Consider the following 21,633-nt stretch of genomic DNA (forward strand, 5'->3'; position numbering starts at 1 on the left):
TTTATACAGCTCATGTTGCACATTGCTATTTCAAAGGGCTGTGCATTATGTGTTGTTCCTGTAGATATGGGGATCCCTGACCCCGCACGCGTCATCACCACAGCAGCCATAGACGTGCACCTGCCCAACAACCCCAGCCAGCTTCCCTCCTCTTTGGTGAGTGCAGACGCAGTGCCGTCCAGCCGTTTGCAGCGCACCGGCAGCTCAGTCAGTGAAGCGTCCACAACCACAGTGTCCCGCACCAGCTTCAGCGCTCGCCAGCACAGCATCAGCAGCCACACGCTAGGCTCCACCACGGACTGCAGCTCCACGGTGCGAGAGGCCTCCACCTCCACAGACTACAGCGACCAGCGTTGCTACCCTCCACCCTACAGCAGTCCTCTGGCCCTGGGCACTCAGCCGCGAGGGAGTCCCAGCGCTGTGGTGCAGGAGCTGCTCTCCTCTCTGTCCGAGGACTCTTGTCTCACACAGAAGGGCCTGGACCCTGTGAACCTTAAACCGCCCAGCCCGGCAGGCTCCACCAAAACCAGTCCTGAGCTGGAGCACAGGCTCAACATCTACAACAAGAGGAACCAGGAGAGCAGAGTTGGGCTCCACTCCAAGCCGCTCATCCATCTGCAGGGTAATGAGCCTCTTCTGGAAGAGAAGTACAGGATGATGGAGCCAGTAGACGCTCCAGTCAATCGTCTGTCAGAGACATAAGACTCTGTCTGACATGTGGAACTTGACAAGACTCGCTCTTCAGATCAACCGCAAAAATTAACGCTTTACTCAACTCCCATGTTGTCGGGAGTCACTGGCACATAAACTGTAAGTCTGTCATCCTCTTTGTAGTGTTGTAGCTGAGAAGATGAACTTGCCAGAGCAGCACAAATAGAGCACGGAGGACAGGAGACAGACTTGTTATCAGGCACCACTTATCAGGAATTGACACTCACAAAAACACTGAGTTTTATGAAAAATTTTACCAAAAGAAACCAGCAACAGGGCTCAAGCCCAAAGTTTTCAGACAACCGGTCTGTGCAGAAAATCTGGCTTTTGATATGTAAAGTTGTGATTTGATTCCTTGGAAATGAAACCAGTGAGGGGATGGTGCTGAGGGCTTAGTTCCTCTGATACACTTTATAGGAATTGAAGATGCTGAACTGATGATTTATTGGAGAGCTATAAACTGTGAATCAGTTCCCAGAGCTACAAGGCATGGATTTATCACAAGAGCAGGTGTGTCAGCTGTATTGGTAGTCAGTCTAGTGTCTCCAAACTTACCAAGACCAGTCCTCTTTGATGGACTGCTGCAGGGTACATTGGATCAGTCTCAACTTCTTTCTAATCTTTGTCTTTCTATATCAGCAATGTTAACATTTTTATCTAAATTCTATAAGTGGAAAGCGTGAGGAAATCTTTTGACTGGTGGATGATTCAAGTGAGTTTTTATCCAGGTGCCATGACTGGAAGCTGACCAAACCCAGCTGAGTCAGTGTTTACTGAGATTTTGAAAACCACAGCATGTCCCTCATGCACCAAAATGATTTAAAAAAAAAAAAAAAAAAAAAAAACCTGCATATGATAGATTTAATGTCATTCAGGTCTAAAGTATTACCTTTTTATGATTTTAATGTTGTGGAAGCTGTGTAAATATTTCAGGATGGGTTTGATCATCATTTCACAGCATAAAATGAGGGACTGGCACTGCAATGAAATGTTGGAAAGAAAATTAAAGCATGAACCTTCAAGAATTTGAAACTTCAATATTGCAAACTAACCCTGTTTGTTGTACTATCAACAGACATTTTCTATCTTGATCATGGAAAGAGGGCATTACAAAATGAACCCAATAAAGGGAAATCATGGCAAAACAACAAAGTTAGTCATTAGTTGTCAATTTAATACATCATTTTCCAAGAGCATCTCACTAATAACACATGCTCTGGGTTGGCGTGAAAAGCTGCATCTTATAGCCAACTACAAAAGTCAGAAGTCCAAAGGTAAGCATTCCCAAAGATGTTCCTCACCATACCCCAAAATGAAATACAAATTACAACACATACTACTGGAGCTGTAAAATAACCTCTTGCCTAAAGGTAGGTACAAGCTTATTCACTGATATTTAATGCTTGTATTGTGTATATATAAAAACAAATGGCATTCATTTCCAGATTGAGAGTAGAGTGTTCTTCTGATGCAAGACAGAGAGCTGTTGATGATGAGATTATTTCTGCACACAGACACTCACAGCTACAGAAATGTGTTAAGGCAGAGGCTGTGGGATCCTGTGCTCACTCTCGTAGCTGTGCAGTGGATGTTTGGTGGGACTTAGTTTCTCCTCACTTTCCCAGTGCGTCAGTCATCTCAGGAACAGCCTGAAGAGAAAACAGTGCAGACTTTAATATAATACTTGATCGACATTTTACCCAAATTCAGCAAATATTTTTTGTTAAGTGTATTTACTGCAGGAGTTTGTTGCAGCCCTAAAAACTTTCTCACTCCATTGTACTTTTAAATACACTGTAGAAATAATTTAGGCATAAATATGAAGTTCGAGTTATTTCTACTCAGCATTAATAACTGCTGCACTTATTTGAAATATTTCAAGGCTTTATGTGTGGGGATAAATGTTCACCAGCACCTGTCATTTTCATCCCCAGTGTATTCGATATAATAAGATTTATGAGTTTATTACATAAACCATCAAGCATGCTGGTGCTCACAGTATAAATGAGTACACTGAGATTTATCAAGACAGTGGCAGGCTGGAAGCAAACAAACATTTATCAGTGTTTGCAAGGTTGATAAATGCCGAGCGACATTCTACAAGGGAGGCATCTAGCCCATAAATAAACACACTAATATTGCCAGCCATGTAGATTTGAAGAAGACAAATTCAAAAGCCTTTTGTGGTAGATATGAGTACAGAATTATTCAAATGGCTCTCCTTGTGAGTCGAGCAACTTCAGAACTGAGTCATCAGTCACTGCCTGAGTTGGTCTGAGGTATCAATTATCCATTTGGGGAAAAAGTAGAAAGCCCATCCATTTTAATCAGCTATCTGAGGAGTGATCACATGAAAGGTGATCACTCCCAGTAGGTCACAACTCTACTGCCACTAGCTATTATTACTAATCACTTCTACAGAGTTTGTCAGGACACCTGGGCTGCTTGTGCACTGCTGAGGGTCTAAATAAAACATGACCAACAGGACACACATGAAAATATAACCTACTAGCGTTTCACAAGCAGCACTGGACAGTGTTGGTCATGCCAACACTCCTGGCTCGCTAACCCCAAGTACCAGGCCGATACAAGAAAGCAGCGGAGCGTGTAAAAGGCCTGGCAAGTAGAAGCTGAATACAAAGCCGAACCTTTAAAGTACCAATTGATCACTTTTTATATCTTCTGAGATTCTAATGTGTTTTTCTCTCTGCATCAAGCTCCAGCCACAACTCCACTGATTAATTCAAGAACTTAATAATTCAACAGATACACATTTCCATTAGGTGGAATAAGTCATCGTGCAAATTTTATCAGATAGAAAGCAAATGTTATGTTCTGACTGTCACTCTGGACTCTTGGCTGTCAAAACATACAGTCCAGATAGATGGTACATGAGTGGTGTTTTGGCCTCGCTGCGTGGTTGTTTCCTAATACAAGAGTCAGTGTCATTACTGCAGCAATATCAGTCCCAGACGCTCACCTTGAAAAGATCAGCTACCAAGCCATAGTCAGCCACCTGGAAAATGGGAGCCTCTGGGTCTTTGTTGATAGCAACAATAGTCTAAATTAAAAAAAGAACATGTTAAGCACTCGTACATAACAAAACACACACCAAAAGCACAGAAACACTGATTGTTCAATTAATAAAACTTTAGACTTAAATGCTGAATCACTGAAATGTGATGTTTTATGGCAACAGCTTTGGTTCTTAATTGTAAACAAAATGGAAACATCATATCAAAGGGGTATGGTGACCACAGTTATGGTTATGGGTGCTATATGCTCATTGTGTGAGATGGGTGAGTGCAGACACTGGAATGGCCCCAACTCAACAGAGCTCAGGCTACTTGATGTCATTAGTTTTCATAAAATCTACACATTGTTTTTTTTTTTCATATGCAGCTGAAAAACAGAAAATACATAGAAAGGGGGAGGATGGGGAAATCCTTGGTTCCAGTGGCGTTAGTTACCTTGCTATCTTTCATTCCAGCCAGATGTTGAATAGCTCCAGAGATACCAACAGCAATGTACAACTCCTGTAGACATGAAGAGAAGACAACCAGACAAGTGTCACTTTCTTGTTGACATGAAGTGTAATCTCAGGCTTTTGGAAAAGTTACACCTCAGAACCACGTTACGGCAGAGCCGACTGATGGTATAATGAGCACGGGTGTGTAATCTATCAGAGGGTGCTGGGGCGAGTGTGCAAAGGGTCAGCCATGCTCACATTTTCCTAAACCTGCTGGGAAAACCATCTGCGCTTCTCTGTTTAATGCACTACCACATGAATTATTTAATGGTGTCTCAATGTAGCCGAGCATCGATGTGTGAACACAAAAGTGTTCCATAACTGCAGGAAATGCATAAACCAACATTTTCAACAAACCAGACATTGACCTCAGAACCTGCAGGTGTCCATTCAGACATTATCAATTTATAAAACAAAACATATTCCCATCAGATTTTAAAAGGGATGGTCCAAGTAAGGTGCTTTTGGCTATTCCAACTAGTTTCATTTTTTAAAACTAAAATACTCCCGACAAAAACTTAATTTGTGTCATTGTGGTTCATTCAGTGTTTTCTTTGCCTCCTTTTTTAACAGCATCTCTGGATCAAATATGTCTATAAACAAGCTGTTAACACACAACCAGTCTGTCCAGGTGGAACATCTAACAGCTTTGATTACAGTGAACAATTCAGAGACGGACACTGTTCGTAGACATTTGACTCTGATGTTTACACTAGTGGTAATAAGTTGTACTTTAATCAGCATAGAGGAGATAATATCTAACATGCATACAAGTGAAAACAATGTGAATCTTTCATTTCACTGAATACACTAAACATTTTTAGATTGGCAAGATGAATAAAACAAGCAAACCAGATTTAAATTATATTTAATTAACTTAGCAAAATTCAACAAGCTTGTCATAACATTTGGAAAATCCAATTTGGACAGTCTGCTCTGGTCGGAGGCTCCGACCAGACATCCACTGCACTCTGCTTTAATGGATCAGCTAAATCATTTAGGGCCCTAAATGTGCCATCAAGTACATTTTGCAGGGCCTAATGTGAGGATAATCACAGCTGTGGTAACCCGGCTGAATCACATAATGGGAACTTAACCTTTTTAAAAGGGCAGAGCAGACATCCTGATGCTACTGGATTGCAAACACGCTATGTAAACCCTAACAGGCATCGGATACTGCAACTGAGTTCAAGAGTTGCCTGCCTTTAAACATGATTAATGTAACTATTCACATTTTGACATAATAATGTTCCTCATTCTTTTTACTTGTTATGTTTTGCAAAATGAAACCAAACAACCACCTCGACAACGAAATAACTTACCGGTGCCACAATCTTGCCAGTCTGTCCGACCTGCATATCGTTCGGGACATACCCAGCATCCACTGCGGCTCTGGATGCACCAACTGAAAAGTGAACATTATGCAATTTAAAATCTACTTTAGTAAAAAATAATAATCCAGGTAATTTAAAACACAAAATGATAATCCCACCCTACCTGCAGCATTCAGTTTGTCAGCAAGGTCATAAAGCAGCTTGAAGTTGTCCCCACTCTTCAAGCCCCTTCCTGTGGAAAAAAACATATCACCATGCAAATTAAATTTTGTAGAAGACCACGTGCTGCTGAATTATCTTCAAACCTCAACGCCTGGTCAATAAAATGGGATGATGAAGCAGATTTTGTTTGTCCTAATATAGATATTGCGATGAGTCATGGTTTTAGTGGGGATGGTTATTTTTGCATTTCATTTTCACCAAAAAAATATTAATATGATGATGTGATTGCTTTGCTTTTCACTGGAATAGTTTGCTAACAAATTCATTCTCAAGAATAAATCTGACACCACACAAGTGGGTTCCAAATATTTTATATGGTCACATTGTTGGGCTGTACACTGTAATACATAACATAAGAAGATAGACAGTTACTCATACCTCCTGACACCACGACTTTAGCGCCTGTCAGTTCTGGACGGTCGCTCTTTGTCAGACTCTGCTCCAGCCACTCAGAAACTCCAGTGGGTGAAGAAGAAGCAACTGCAGATCAAAGGATTATCAATGACCAGTAAGAATAAAAACTTGCAATGACAAATAAGGTTTGAAGAGGTTGAATATAGCTTTACTTTTTATGTTATACACCAACATCTAGAATCTCAAACAATTTCTAAGCATCTGGTACAGCAGAGCTCTGTGAATGAAGTGTAAGCTACTGTACCATCCTCTGATGAGGCACTTCCTCCCTCTGTTGAAGCCGCCTCAAAGGACGTCCCTCTGACGGTGAAGATCTTGATCGGCTCATTACATTTCACAGTGCTGAGAGCATTTCCTGTAAAATTAGAATATTAAAGTGAGATATTTAAAAAGCACTAAGAAAATCATCAATGCAAACTCGCCAATTTCTGTTGCAAAAACTGAGCAACTGAGCTGAGCTGTTTAAGTTACATCTGTGTCATATCAAGGCTGTACCAAAGCCAGGTACATGATTGAACACTTCTTCTTAGGTATGTCAAAACTAACAAAGAATTTATGAGAAAATAAAATAAATAATTTGTTACGTCTTTATCATAATAATGGGCTTACCAGCATAAATGGTCCTGACAAAAGTGTCTGGAGACTTGATCTCAATAATATCTGAAACTGGGGCCACATCCAACTTGGCAGCCACTCTGGGAAGCAGGTTCTGCAGACAAGATAGTGAATTAACTGAGAAATATACACTGATCATACTTGTGCATTAAAGGTATCAAGAGGATAAAGTACTGTAGCCTTAGATGACAGCTGATGGGTACAAAACATTTTTTAAATTGTTGGATATTTGTAAAAAACTAAGTCAATATCAAGTTTTGAAATCAGATACTTTGACTTCAGAACAGGTGTAGGGTGAGGAAAATCCATTAAATTAATACAAAATAAAAGCATTACAAAATATTTCAGTGAAAATCTTACAGGCACTTCTCTTGCCTGTGTTTTACCTTTCCGAAGGCAGATGCACCAGCACAGATGTGGGTGAAGCTGAACTGCTTTTGCGTTGCCAATATAAGTGGAGTCAACTCCTCTGATGAAAAGGAAAGAGTCAGTTTTTTCAGAAAGCAAAAGCAAAAATGACAGTAAGAGGTGCCAGTTCTCGCCAAAATAAACATATAAGCAGGGAGATCCAATGAAAAAGTCTCCCCTGCTTCAGTTACTAATGCCAAGATACTCTCTAGCAAGTCAAGCAGAACATAATTCAGCTGTAAATATGTGGTACTGTGCAAATATGAAGCAAGTTATTGCTAAAAAAGGAGCAGCTCTCTGCCTGAATGTTAAATAAACAACACACATGAAGTAGCTTTGGTGTTACATACCTGGCATGGCACCTTTGTAAGAGTCATGTTGGGCCACCAGAACCTTCTTTACACCCTGTACTTTGCTGATTTCCTCCACAACCTGAAAAGAAAAAAAAAACATTAATACACCTTACTACATTCTTAGCTCTCCTCTATTGATACTTATCCATATGCTAAGGTAGTATGATATAGCCAAAATAACAATTTAATACTATCACAAATACAACAGGTTTGGTAATCCTTTAAGCAACTCTGTCTCTAAAGTTTTACCAACCTTTGCACAGTTGGTTCCAGCAACCAGACAAGACACCTCTCCACCCAGTTTACTTGCAGCAGTGATAGCATTGAGCGTAATAGGGGTCAGCTTGTCATTGTTGTGCTCTGCAACCACCAAGGTGCTTTGAAACCTTTGGAGGAGACCAGTCTGTTGAGAGAAAATGTTGCTATCTCAATATACAATGCTCAAAGATCTTGTGGCATTATCTTTTAAATGGACTGTCATGTTTGAGATAGTTCACAGACGCTATTTATGACATTAATTATTACAGTATCCGTATTTATCAGTGAAAATATGTTTCACTTAATCTTGATAATTCGTGTTATTACTATAATGCAATGTAAATCAATTACTATAGCAAATTTGCAAAGAGATATTTTGATTTCTGCTGTTATTTTAGATAACAGCAGAAATCAGATAAAATTCACATGTGATCAAGGATGCATACAATATACATATTCCTCAGTTCTGAGGATGAATTTATTTGATTTAACTGCATTTGTCTAGATTTTTGGGCTACTATTAATACACACCGATTCAAAAGCATTCTACATATGAAATTTGGCAGGTTGGTGGGCAAACAACCTCTGAAACAGCTGCATCAGGCTCAGAGAAAAGCAGGTTAATACCAGCCTCATCTGGAGATGACTGAATGATCAGCGATGAAAGGTCATTTAGAAGAAGTCAAGCAAACAGAGAAAAAATAAAATACCACATGCTACTTTCAAACCTATTACATACCGATGTCTCGCAGGACAAACAATGCTTTTGACATTGAACGTTTTGGTAACACTTGGGTAACACGTCAGTTTCGTAACTGTTGTTTAACGTCAAGGGGTTTCATAACCACTCGGGTAGCTATGCTAACACCAACTAGCATTCTTGCAAGAGCAAAACCTTTTCACTGGTCACCTGGTTATATCGCCACGTATATGGGAAATTAAAGTCAGAATAAGTTGAAAACAATCCTGTCGCATGCGTTAATTCAAAATACGACCACGACGTGCTGCATTAGCTCGACCTAAATTAGCAAGCCAGCTAACTAGCAGCAGCAGAAAAACAAAGCAGGCATTTCACGTTTCACGGTTTTAGTCTGCTATAACAGGGCAATGCAATGTCTGTGTGAGTTATAATATTAAACACTAACTGACACACACTTACCAAATGTTTCAGACTTGTTTTATTAAAGGCTCTGTTCATCTTGGACCCTTCTTGCTGCTCCTGCTGCGCTGCAGAGACTAAACTGTGCCAAAGGTCATCTGACGTTTACTACGACTTCTCGCGAGATAGACCGATCAAAAACGGTAACTTCCGACCATCTCTCTCGCTCTCTCGCCCTCTCGCTCTCTCGCTCGCTCTCTCCCTCCGACATTAGTAGCTTGATGCTTTATGATAATAGGTTAAACACATACATTCACAATCGACTGATAGTTATAACAAGTTCTTCTACTAATGAAGTTCTGTTCAGTTTCTCCCTCAGAGACTGATTACAATAGTTTAGTAAAATAGAACACCAGAATATGTGCGGCTCGCTGCTATTCAGCCTATTCTCTTATTTATAGTGCTACTGTTACAGCCAGTGTCTCCAGTTGATTTCCCAAACTGTTTAATTATCTCGGCTACGAGTACAGACTGAAAAATATTATTGAAATAATGATTAAATGAAATGCAAACGAATATCAGTACACATTTAGTTATGAATATGTGATCAATACAATATGTGAAAATAAAGTTTCCCTCTTCAGAATTTGTACGTAAAGCAGAGAACTGTTTTTGTTTAATTTAAAATGATTAGGCTACTTCAACATTTAAAGAGGAGTCTTTTACTGAATCAGAAATTTAGTATAAAAATTATTATTTTTAAAAAACTATGACTTTTGGCTAAAATCTAATTTTCCATAATCTTCTGTATATTTGAGCAAATACTTGGACCTAAAGATATACATGGAATGATTTCTGGACTGTTAGTACCTTTGATTCAACTACCTTAACTGCAGGTATAAGGATCTCTGTGGGTTACGTGTTTCTACCTGAAAGAGCAAAATAAAGAAGAAAAGAGAAAACTGGTGAATAGAATCTACAACAGCCTGGCCAGTAATGAATGTTCCCTGATTAACTGAGTCATAGATTCATTCTCTGAAGTTAACTCTGACCTGAAATTAAAATTCAGTCAGAGTTATTTAATGTTCAATACTGGAGACCTGTTGTTCCACAAAAGCAAAATCTAAACAAAACAAAACAAAACAAAACAAAACAAAACAAAAAGCTCCCAAAAATTAATTTATCTGCGCTGATTTCTTTGTGTAATTCTCTCTCCCTTTCTCTCTCTCCCTCTCTCCCTCTCTCGCTCTCGTACTAATGTTTGATTCGTGTGCATGTGACAGTTAAGGACTAATGATTAGTCATACGTTGGCTCCTTAAGGTTTATTCATTTATTTTTGTCAAAGCTTAACATCATCTGTCAGTCACCAAATATAGCCCAGTGAGTCCATTCACAAGAGAAGATCTATTTCTAAACGGCCACTCTGTGGAGCCAAGATTTCTATGTTTCATCCAGTAGAGGGCTCTCTACAGTAGTGTGAGAACACTGGCCCAGTCACTTAAAGAAAACAACAACAAAACACATTTTAATCAATTTTACAATTAACAACAAGATTTTAACCCAATAATAATGATACTAATAATACCACTAATAATGATAATAATAATAATCATTATAATTATCATACAAAACATGATCTAGGCTATATCATCATTTATAATTAAATGATGACCTGATGTTAACATTTTTATTTTATACATTTTCAGCTCTGTATTTTGTTTCTGTTTCTGTATTTTGGAGGAAATCGTAACATAATTTTAAAAAAAAATCTAAACTATAAAACAATATCATAGAAATCTAGAATATTGACAAGGATAAGCTTACCACAACAAATCTGTATTACGAGCCCGTAGATAAACATTACGGGAATGTGATACCAAAGGAAGTAATAACAATAGAATCCACACTCACACCTCATGTCACACAATAAGTAAGTAAGTATAACTGTACAGCGAAAGAGAAAACTGCTTTCACTTGGGAACCGGAGATGGGCAGGCAGCGCTCTGGGACAAACAGATTAAAAAAAAACACACACACATACAACCTCTCTCACAGCCAGTCCAAGAAGCCAAAGAAAAAAAAAAGAGCAAAGGTCCAAGAGGAGATTTGCATGGCACCCTCTCCCCGGACTCAGAGAGGTCCAGGTTTACAGACGTCACTGGTCGAGGATCTTTGTTTTCTCTCCACCTCTCGGTGGAGGAATACAAGTTTATCATCCAGCCAGGGACGGGACTGTCTCCTCTGCCGCTCCTCTCCTCCATCTGTCGGCTTGCACTGGGCTATACTTCTCCTGTATGGTGGATATCCTGCTCAATACTTCTTTCTTGGATGATATGGGGGATCATTCAAAAAGTAAGTTGCTGCTCTTTCTATTCATTTATTACCACTCTGGGAGTTTAAAAGTGAGTTTTTATTTTTTCCTTCTATGTCCTAACCGGCGCGCAGTCTCTTGAATTTGATGATAAACCGCTGGATTAATTTCGAAGTTTGCAGAATATTACAGAAAACTGCAACCAGGACGTGATCAGCAGGCGCTTCCTAAAGAAAAACCACTGTAATGACACTCATATAATGTCCTGATAGGCTATGGGCTATATAAACTTATATTGCATTTGTAGCGCTCGTGCATTTAAAGTGACTCATGCCGTGGGTGACTTGGATATATTTTTAGCTCCTGTGGCCTCATTATAATAATTCAGTAATATTCTTAGAAGGACGGGGGCTACATGTTTGTTGTGATACGCGCACAACAGTTTCTCTCCTTAAGGTGAAGGGGTGAAGGGCTTTAACAGGGATGTCATGGGGATTAAAAAGAGCGCACCACAGTGTTGCATTATAACGCGTTCCCTCCTCACACAGAGAAGTCGGGAATCGCAATGTGTGTGGGCTGTGGAAGTCAAATACACGACCAGTACATCCTGAGAGTCGCCCCGGACCTGGAGTGGCATGCAGCCTGCCTCAAGTGTGCAGAGTGCAGCCAGTACCTGGACGAGACCTGCACTTGCTTCGTCCGAGACGGAAAGACTTACTGTAAAAGAGATTATGCAAGGTAGGCGTTCAACAGTTTTCAGGGTTTTTTGGGTTTTCTTTTTTTTAATTGTTGTTGTTTTTACTTTTCTATATTTTAGAGGCCTTGTGTCGGGCTGTTGAAAAGTCAGTGGTGGATTTAGGGAGCAACCGAGATGAGATAAGATAATAATCCCATGATGATGCTGTACATTTCAGAGGCAAATGTGCAGGGTGTGAAAATGAAAGTGCGCATAAATGTGCATCATGAACCTGAAACAGATTTGTGTTGCAGGCATTCTCTTTTTTATTTTTATCATCATATCATCACAGCTTTTTGTGCTTCCTTTGATTGGAGCATTGACCCGGGCTCAGCGTCATATATCCATTTAATTGAAGAAAGGGGGGATAAGGGATAATGCGTGGGACCAATGCATCTTTGCCTTCCTTTTCAGGTTATTTGGCATCAAATGTGCAAAGTGTAGCATGGGCTTCTGCAGCAGCGACTTGGTGATGAGAGCCCGGGACAACGTCTATCACATGGAGTGTTTTCGGTGCTCGGTGTGCAGTCGACACCTCCTGCCGGGAGACGAGTTCTCCCTGCGGGACGACGAGCTGCTGTGCTTGGCGGATCACGGTTTGCTGGTGGAGCGGGCCTCTGCAGGGAGCCCGCTGAGCCCGGGGAACCTTCACACCAGACCGCTGCACATATCAGGTACGAGCTGGGTTATCATTTCTACACGACTATTATTATTATTATTATTATTATTATTATTATTATTATTATTATTATTATCAATAATAATAATAATATATATTATATATTGTTATAGGCTGTAGCATTTTTTCTTTTTCTTGCATTGAATGTTATAATGATATTTTGTGTGAATTAAGGCCTCATCTGAAAATTATTTTGAGGCCAGTATAGAGTCAGTTATGTCAGTTCCACTGTTTTATATTGTAATATGTCTATGAAGTCTATAGTGTCTCTGGCATATCATGAGCGAAGTGGCCTCCTTAATAATATTTTGTATCTACTAATATTTTCATACATTGCAGATAATTGTAAATTCATAGACTGTCCTATTTGTTTCTTTAATGTCTTGGTTTAAGTTTATAATAATTTCTTAAAGATGTCAAACATGTAGCCTATTCCTATTTATTTATCTAGGATCGAATAATTTCAAAGAATTTCAGTTCAGTTCATTAGTTTTTCCTTCTCCTCAGACCCGGTTTCGGTCCGGCATCCTCCACATCACAGGAACCACGTCCACAAGCAGTCGGAGAAGACCACCCGGGTCCGGACGGTGCTGAACGAGAAGCAGCTCCACACCCTGCGGACCTGCTACAACGCCAACCCGAGACCGGACGCTCTGATGAAGGAGCAGCTGGTGGAGATGACCGGCCTGAGCCCCAGGGTGATCCGCGTCTGGTTTCAGAACAAGCGCTGCAAAGACAAGAAGAAGTCCATCCTGATGAAGCAGCTCCAGCAGCAGCAGCACAGCGACAAGACCGTGAGTGGAACATATTTCCATACTTCAACACTTGATGTGCATTTAGCAGCATTTACAAACCCAGATCGGCTTGAGCAACACCTGCTTATAATTGTCTGGTTTGGACAGTAACTTACTGTCACTCCTGCTCCAGAATCTGTGATTAAATACCTTCACACATTAAAAAAAAAGACATTGAAAACTCAACAACAGCCCGAGTGAATAACCAGGTAACCAAATAATGTTCATGCAGTGTTATTGCCTCACCTTTGCTCGATAAGATAAAGACAGAAATAATTAAATGGCTGTAAAACCAGAGAAAAAAGCATGGCAAAATGAAATGAATTCACATTTAGTCTAATATTTAAAAGGTCTGACAGTGTAAACATCACTCAGACTCATCATTGTGAATAAATAAAAGACAGAAAATGAAATAATTCGTTCCACAGGTCTTAGTAATAACCTCAGTCTTTTTGACACCACTAAGAACTGTTTTTTATTTTTCATTTTCTTCTCCTCAGTTTCTTTCTAAATATTCAGACTGTATTTTCCTAAATAATTGCAAATTGAATTTTTTTTTAAACTAAACCTGATTGTGTTTTGGGCAGAGGACTTGGCAGAGCAGAGCGAATTAAATCCACTTTATAAAACTACTCCAGAATTAGACTGAGGCTGTTTACAGGCCTATAAAGGTTTACTATGGGTTTTTTTTTTGTTTGTTTGGGGTTTTTTTAATAGATGGTTAGTTAATGATCATAAAGTTCAATGTTTTGTTTGTGGTCACATAAAATTAGCTGTTGGTTCCCTCACAGTGGCAAAAAAATGACTTGATTTTTTTTTTATATATATATTTCTCTCTGCATTATTCACCTTGGAATCATACAAATCCCTGATGCCGAAATGACCACAAGCAGGATTTGGCCCGACTGAGAGTTTTTCTTTCCTCCTGTTAGAATCTGCAGGGCCTGACAGGAACACCTCTGGTGGCAGGGAGTCCTATCCGGCACGACAACACGGTGCAGGGGAATCCTGTGGAGGTGCAAACCTACCAGCCCCCCTGGAAAACCCTCAGCGACTTCGCCCTGCAGAGCGACCTGGACCAGCCCGCCTTCCAACAACTGGTAAGACTGAATTATTTATGAATATTAAAAATACATGATTAAAGAAAATACAAAGAAACTGGTATTGGCTCACACAGAGAGAAGAAAGACATAGATACATTGTTAAGATGCATTTCTAATGAAGAATAATTCAAACGCACAGATTATGTTGATGGTGTAATCAAGAAGTTTTGTAGCAGTGATGATGATGATGATGATGATGATGATAAAAAAAAGACAACTTAAATAATGTGACAATGTAATTACAAAAATGACAACTTAAAATCCGGTTCGAGTGGTGGGTGCTTTTCATTTAAACAAAATCAAATGCAAACAAGCTTGTTGCTTCTTGTGCCAATCGGTTTCTCAGCCTTGTGTGGGCTCCCACGTGGAGCCACTTGATATGCGGATTGGAGGTGATTTACAAGACTGATAAAGTGATATGTTTTCATATGTTTTTAATAGATAAGCCTAATACTTTGAAGAACCCACCCCCCTGGTGATAAACACATTCACTAACATGTTGACATCTGTTTAACTGCGGGTTCACGAGGAGTTTGGCACCAACAGAGACAGACTGTTAGAAACATAAATCATCTCTGCTGAATCATATTTTCCTGTTGATGTGACGTGGGGCCTCTCTGTCTGCTCCTGCAGGTGTCTTTCTCTGAGTCGGGCTCTCTGGGAAACTCCTCGGGCAGCGATGTGACCTCTCTGTCGTCTCAGTTACCGGACACACCGAATAGCATGGTGCCGAGTCCCGTCGACACGTGAGGAGGGCCCCTCCAAAGGTCAGCTGGAGCCCCCTGAGATCGCATCCGCGTCCTCTGCGGGGAGGCGCAGAGACCTCAGTGACATTCAATCAAGAGAGACGTATCAAGGACCAGGATGGATTATGTTCGAGGCTACATTCAGGTCCCGGCTGGACAATTGGAGGTCTGACTGTTCTCTTTACATATATCTTGCTCAAGGACACTTCGGCAGGACACGCAGCTGCTGATGGACATTACGTCGGCGGGGCTTCTCTGTATGGGACACCTTTGCCCTCTACCATGATGCCAGTGGCTGAACTGGATGTCTTGGGATTCAAACAGCCTGTACTGGACGTCTGAGCGTTTAACACTACAGGCTATACAGTATGTTTATCAGGAAAATACAAACTGTGTAGATGTGCATGATTTGTAACTTTCAATATCGACTCTTGTAAATTAACGAAACAGATGAGAGAGATGCGCAATGTTCGCGTTTCCTCCAGAAAATAAGTTATTATTATTTATTATGAGGACAGACATAGCCAATCTTATCAATAAAAACATAGTTCTAACTGATTATTGCATGCAAAATCCATTTGTGCCGTAAACGCTTAGAGGAACTTTAATAATAATAGCCGGCAAAAATAAATCAGTGTTAAGGTAAATGGAAACGCATCTGCTGCTGCTGCTGATAATGTTTGACACTGTTTTTAGAGCTGGGGGAGCTCCCCTGTCGAGCTCACAGCTCTAAGTTTTGTGGAGGAATACATAAAGAGACATGTTTGGGCATTCAGATGTTGAATATTTCAGTGCTCAGAGTTTTGGGTGCCCTTAAGCTGCGAGCTTCAGTTCACAAAACCCTCATTTAGAGGTCATATTCAGACCTGCTCCGCTTCTCAGCCAAGTGGATCAATGACTGATGGCTGGCAGGGTATTAGTCACCATTTGGCCCGTGTGTTATAGGTCACTGAATCAGACACAATAGGCTCAGGCCTATTAATACGCCTCCTCGTGTGATTATTATTAGGCTGTTATTATTATTATTATTATTATTATGGCCTCTAAGTGCAGTATCCTGGGCTTATACTTTTAGTCAAATTTGCATGATGTTTTGTTCCTGTTACAGTGAGAAAACGATAAAAACTGGTTGTACCTAAACAAATGTCCCAGTGCCATACCAACCTGAGGCCCATGGTTACAAGTCTAGACAGAGGACAGGCAGCGGCGGCCCCTTATCTGCATCTGGCATCACCTGCAAAGGATACACTGAATGGACCCACAACAAAACGCGCGGCCGCGCAGCGCTGAGGAGACTCCCAGCCTGCGGACGCATCCTGGCGTGTCTTGAGTTTATTTTCATTCCAGTAGGAATCCTGAATGGCAAATAGCCGCTGGACAAGAGAGCACACAGGTCAAGCCAGGACCGACACTCTACACCTCAACAATTTGTTGGGGAGGATCGGCTTTTATCAGTGAAGGACATGGAGTCTCAATGAACTCAAAAATCCTGTTAAGTCTTTAAGACATGCTGATATACTAAATCTTTAAAGTGTGGACAAGAGATACAACAGCGGCAACGAGATATTTAACAAGAAAATGCTCATTACAAAAGTGTTATCTAATAAGCATAAAATCCTCTAGATATGACATCACCATAAATCACTATAAAGCTTAAAACAAACACTGTGCCCCAATTTTAAAAAGGATGTTAGTGATTTAAAAAAAAAAATCAAACCTGGTTTCAGCCTGTTTCTACATGTGCAGGTTGATTGTCACGTGCAAAACTGGAGGCAGCATGGATGCTACAGTGTTGGACCAATTTCTTTTTTTTTTTTTGCATTATCACAATATTTTGAATATAGACTACACACCAATCAATAAACTTCCAATGATCAGCACAGGGCAGGTACATAGGGAGATGGCTGCATTAGGGCAGCTGGAGACATTGGTGGTGTCCAACATTAGATTGAGAAGTTCTTTCCATTATTATTTTTCTTTTACATCTGAAAACCATGTTTTCTTTCCTTCAGGGTGTCAGAATGTGAGGATTTATGGTTTAAATGTACAATTTACAGCAGTTTGACATTAAATAACGGCATATGTTGTCTGCAATATGTAGGAATCCATCAAGTCAGACAAATTAATATGTCTTAGCGTGTGAGGATTTAACTGATAGAAATACAACACTCACCACAAAGCCAAACAACAGCGGAAGTGTTAATGTTTAAGTACTGATATTACTTTAAATTTGTTTGTTTTGCACAGAATAAAACTGAGGAAGAACAAAACTTAACCGTAAGTATTTTATTTTATGTGATAAAGGCAAATAACTCAATAAATTATATTAATTTTACGTGCCTCTTTACAGAGAGAGAAAAAACAGAAAAAGATGTAAACTTGAAAAATATAACTCAACACATATTTGCAATCAAGGCAGGTCATGTCACGTATAACTGGCCTAATGTAGACTAGGAAAACATTCTGGTCATTCACATTCAAAAATAAGACAAATACAATAAATTAACACAAACATAATGGAAGTGTTTGGCAAATTATGAATTACAGTATAAGTACGTTTCAGGTTTAAGTCGTCACTGCTTTGAAAACGGATCCATTTCTATCTACAACAGAAACAAAGAGAAACACATGGTTGTTTAGACATTAAATGGAATAGTTGTGCGTGTGTTCTAACTGTAATGTACAAACAAGATATTTTGTGCAAATTCCTCTTAAACATCAATCTGATTTCCAAGAAATCAAAACAGACACACCAACATAGGGTAAGGCTTCACAATCTTTACATTTGACACAGTCTGAAGAACAAATAATTTACTCATGTGTAGACTTACAGTCAGGAGAATGAACACAAACAAACAAAAAGAACATCTCCACCTCTCAGTCTCTTTTGTAGTGTTTGTACTGTGCTTATCCGTTCTGAGGACATTGGGCAGCTCCATCACTCCTCCTGCTTCTTGAGAAAAAACTGCAGCGCTGAGTCCCACTGATCTCTTGGGAAACGGTTGGACAACTCACAGTAATCCAGCGGCAGGGAAACTAAGCACAGACAGAAAAGAACATCTACATTACACTGCATGTTCAACAGAAATCCTTAATCCTTTTACAACAGGATAAAAAAAAAAAAGTCTGAATTTCACCAAAACAAGCCCGACATGTATTAAGAGAAAATCTTCGCGTAGATATAAAATAAAATATAAAAGTAGCTGTTTTTACATGACATCAACATCCTTTATAAACTATTAAAATATCTATATATAAAAATCAATGATGAACACAATCCATACAATTTATTTTGCATTTGATAAATTCATCAGAATAACTTACCTGCTTGCTTTGTTTTGTTGTCCGACTCCTTCTCATTTGCGGCACAGTCCTGGGAGAATTAATAAGGATTATTAATGCCTGCCATAAGAGCGTACTGCAGGTACTAGCAGTGCTGTCTGTGTGCAAGTTCATCAGTTTCATCTAAAATTAATTAAACCTTCCATTAAAAAAAAAAAAAAAAAAAAATATATATAGTAAGCAAAATTTAAAGCTGCTTCTACAGTTTAATCAAATTGTAATTTACTAATCAAACTAAATATTTTTAGTTTAATGAGTGATATTGAACCATCCTGGATTGAACTGTTTCACTCCGAGGAATGCTCTCGAGGTTAACTCAACAATGAGGGCAGCGGGGCAGGACACCATGCATTATTGCTTTGTTTGAAAGAAATGACAATAGCTTGTCTCCCTTTGAATGGAAGTTAATCGGTGTCTAAACAGTGGTGGCTGCAGAGTGGTGAGGGGCGTGTTGTTAGAGGGAAGATGAAGGAGACAAGCTGTTTACTGGGAGTTGAACCAGTGGCAGGTAAATCCACTGTGAAGGAAGCCATTTATCTTTGTAAAATCCTGCCTGTTACAGATTCACCGGGCCCCAGATGAGCAATCATTTATCAGCCGTCGCACGGAAGTTTCCTTCTGATGTGAAAGAAATTTATTGAGTATGAGTTTTATTTAGGGGGCATAAAATGCTCAAGGCCAAAGAGGATGATTTTGATTATAGTGTATTTTTGAATACATTTTCAACATTGGCCTCAAAAGAAAGTCAAACCTCTTTTTAAATCAACATTACAACACTCCTGTTTTTTGGTCGATAGTTTAGCCTCTGAATTTTTTATTCATATTATGTAAATGCATTATAATACACAGTATATGTGCATTTATATACTATATGTGTGACCATGGTCCCATATTTACCTGAATGAATGTAGCCAGCAGCACGCAGCTCATCTCCTGCTGCAGGATGACCTTGTTCTGAGAGTTGTTGTAGCAGGCCGAGATGAGGGAGGGGAAGAGCACTCTGATGAGGCGCGGGTGGCTGAAGTACTGGAAGGGCAGCTGACACAGTTTCTGCAGCACGCTGGGCTGGCGGCCAGACTGCACTATCACCTGGAACACACAGGGAGCAGGGCCAGTCAGTCACTAAGCCAGTCAGGCGGCCAGTCAGTGGCACTGCTGGTTGTAAATCACCGGCCTGTGCCCCTCCCACATGTAAATCTGCCACTAAAACAACACACAAAAAACCATTAGGAGTAGACCTGGGGGGCACAGCCTCCCACCACACAATTACAGGCTATAAAACACAATGATGGGATGTTTTATTCTTCCTTTGTACCAACAGCAATAGCAGAGCTGCTGTGACATAAGAAGGAAATGACAAATGCGAACTGATGTCACGAACTGCGGTTAAAACTTCACTTTCAAGTTTTGCGTTAAGCTCTTTAAGCAACACTCAAGCGGCAGAATCAGTGCAGGAGTGAAGCTCAGGTTGAGAGGGCATTCATAGTGCAACAGGGGTACGAAGGGGTAGGGTGGCGGGGTGAAAGGAAGGGTGAGCGAACCTCCACCAACAGTGTGGCCACCCCCCACTTTAAGAAATGAGCAATACCATTAATGGTATTTTCACCCTGCCGACATCCTGCTCTCCATCACAGCCCGTCAATCACACACAGCATCTCATCCGGGCCACCAGTATTAAAACAAAATCACTCCCAGCCTCATTTGATTAGAAAGGGGACTGCTGCAGAGGAAGGGGTCCCAGCCTAATTCTCTAGTCATCTCCCCTGAGCCCTGGAAGACCAAGGACCACCAAGCACCCCTCTGAGAGCCAGTGGGTCAGCCCAAAAAAAAAAAAAGACAACAAAACACCAAAACCATGCTTTACAGGTAGAGACTGCGGGACTGGGGGCTCAATGCAAATTGAAAACAGAAGGGCAAGGTGAGGTCCCCAAGTCATGGTGACATAAATTCACAAGGTTTACAAGATTTTAAAAATACACTCTCTAATACTCTTCCACTGGCTTCTCCTTTGATAGTGCACTCCAAGTTTTAGCAGCAGGATAAACAAAGCGATAATTCTTCGCTTTTATCAGTTCAAGGTGAAGCTTCTCAGAGCTGCCCTCTACAGCGGCGTTCAAAGGGACACAAAACAGTGCCATTTCCTATCTTCATTAGTTTAAAGAATCCATATGGACGGGTCAAACAAAGTGAACTGTAATGCATTGCAAATACTTAAAAATGTGAAGAGCACTGCATTTATCAACCTGAAATGTAAGTGTTAATTTTCGAAGCTAAGAGAACATGTGCATAGGTGTGTATTACTGAGCACAGTACTGAATTAAAGGATGGCCCTGAATACACTGCAAAGATGAAAACCGTGCTGTGAGTACGTGTGCGTTACGGTGGTAGAACAAAATCCCTACAGTTTCACTGACTCAGTAAGTGTTTTTCACAAAGGAATGTGGGACTCGCTGGACAAATTCATCCACTGAAGGAAGGAAAAAAAAGGCAAGCTCTGGTTGTTTTCAAAAGTAGTGCTGCTTATTTTCAGTACATGTAGTTTTAGCATTTTCATGCTACTTTCCACTAAATCCTACGATATCATATTTATCTTGTCTGTTGCAACATTGACCATAGACGAACTGGCAATAGGGTGGGTCATAAATTTATGAAGCTGAATTCATTAGAGAGCCAAAATCATGATTCTGCAAAAGCTAAAGAATCTATTCGTTGTTCGTGTTCCTGTTCTAATCCAGGACATTTATGGTTTAGGTATCATAATTTAACACCATCGCAAGTGTTGGATGTTTGAGCTGGGGCGCTGAGGAGATCCAACCCACAAATCACCCAGCGATCTCATAATCCTCCACTACGCACAGTTCCATCTTCAGCTGCCTAAACAAATTGTCCACCCTCAAGTGCCTGACGCAATAGGACATAAAACAAAGCCTGGTGGCAGCGAGAGTCTGGAGGTAACAAAGAAACCGAGCCCCCTGCCA

General features: G+C 40.2%; 4 protein-coding genes across 6 annotated transcripts in view; 2 read left to right on the forward strand and 2 right to left on the reverse strand.

The window, feature by feature from the left end:
* tmem266 (transmembrane protein 266) overlaps positions 1-1,963 on the forward strand; it is a 36,353-nt gene extending 34,390 nt beyond the window's left edge. The window contains exon 12 of the mRNA XM_023422510.2: positions 65-1,963. Within this exon, the coding sequence (XP_023278278.1) occupies positions 65-702 (638 nt within the window). The 3' untranslated portion in view covers positions 703-1,963. The remainder of the gene's footprint in view (positions 1-64) is intronic.
* Positions 1,865-9,161, reverse strand: etfa (electron transfer flavoprotein subunit alpha). The gene is made up of 12 exons (XM_023422511.2): positions 9,004-9,161; positions 7,840-7,989; positions 7,584-7,665; positions 7,212-7,294; positions 6,820-6,919; positions 6,455-6,565; positions 6,175-6,276; positions 5,738-5,806; positions 5,563-5,645; positions 4,182-4,247; positions 3,692-3,772; positions 1,865-2,360 (listed from the first exon to the last, which is right to left on the reverse strand). Exons 1-12 carry the CDS (start codon positions 9,040-9,042, stop codon positions 2,325-2,327), a joined length of 1,002 nt encoding a protein of 333 aa, XP_023278279.1. The 5' UTR covers positions 9,043-9,161; the 3' UTR covers positions 1,865-2,324.
* A 1,955-nt stretch (positions 9,162-11,116) lies between these two features.
* On the forward strand, positions 11,117-17,407 carry isl2a (ISL LIM homeobox 2a). The gene is made up of 6 exons (XM_023422569.2): positions 11,117-11,296; positions 11,804-11,993; positions 12,406-12,665; positions 13,178-13,464; positions 14,397-14,564; positions 15,201-17,407. The coding sequence occupies exons 1-6, from the start codon at positions 11,239-11,241 to the stop codon at positions 15,315-15,317; spliced, it is 1,080 nt and encodes a 359-aa protein (XP_023278337.1). The 5' UTR covers positions 11,117-11,238; the 3' UTR covers positions 15,318-17,407.
* Positions 17,408-17,584: 177 nt separating this feature from the next.
* Positions 17,585-21,633, reverse strand: part of scaper (S-phase cyclin A-associated protein in the ER) — a 57,447-nt gene continuing 53,398 nt past the window's right edge. For all 3 annotated transcript variants that reach the window (XM_023422567.2, XM_023422565.2, XM_023422566.2), the window contains 3 exons: positions 19,553-19,744; positions 18,638-18,686; positions 17,585-18,349 (listed from right to left, as the gene is read on the reverse strand). In XM_023422567.2, the coding sequence (XP_023278335.1) occupies positions 18,252-18,349; positions 18,638-18,686; positions 19,553-19,744 (339 nt within the window). In that variant the 3' untranslated portion in view covers positions 17,585-18,251. The remainder of the gene's footprint in view (positions 18,350-18,637; positions 18,687-19,552; positions 19,745-21,633) is intronic.

Source organism: Seriola lalandi, unplaced genomic scaffold (genome assembly GCF_002814215.2).
Source record: "Seriola lalandi dorsalis isolate HSWRI2012SDOR001 ecotype SW California unplaced genomic scaffold, Sedor1 jcf7180002054682, whole genome shotgun sequence".
In the NCBI taxonomy this organism is placed as follows: domain Eukaryota; kingdom Metazoa; phylum Chordata; class Actinopteri; order Carangiformes; family Carangidae; genus Seriola; species Seriola lalandi.

What these genes read in the sequence shown, in the direction of transcription:
- etfa (XM_023422511.2), bottom strand. Translation starts at nt 9,042, where the DNA reads ATGAACAGAGCCTTTAATAAAACAAGTCTGAAACATTTG. An exon ending in CTGGCAAGATTGTGGCACCG is followed by an intron (nt 4,248 to 5,562) that starts GTAAGTTATTTC and finishes TCATGTCTACAG; the next exon opens with GAGTTGTACATTGCTGTTGG. An exon ending in CTGGAATGAAAGATAGCAAG is followed by an intron (nt 3,773 to 4,181) that starts GTAACTAACGCC and finishes TTTTTAATTTAG; the next exon opens with ACTATTGTTGCTATCAACAA.
- isl2a (XM_023422569.2), top strand. Translation starts at nt 11,239, where the DNA reads ATGGTGGATATCCTGCTCAATACTTCTTTCTTGGATGATATGGGGGAT. An exon ending in TGTAAAAGAGATTATGCAAG is followed by an intron (nt 11,994 to 12,405) that starts GTAGGCGTTCAA and finishes CTTCCTTTTCAG; the next exon opens with GTTATTTGGCATCAAATGTG. An exon ending in CAGACCGCTGCACATATCAG is followed by an intron (nt 12,666 to 13,177) that starts GTACGAGCTGGG and finishes CCTTCTCCTCAG; the next exon opens with ACCCGGTTTCGGTCCGGCAT.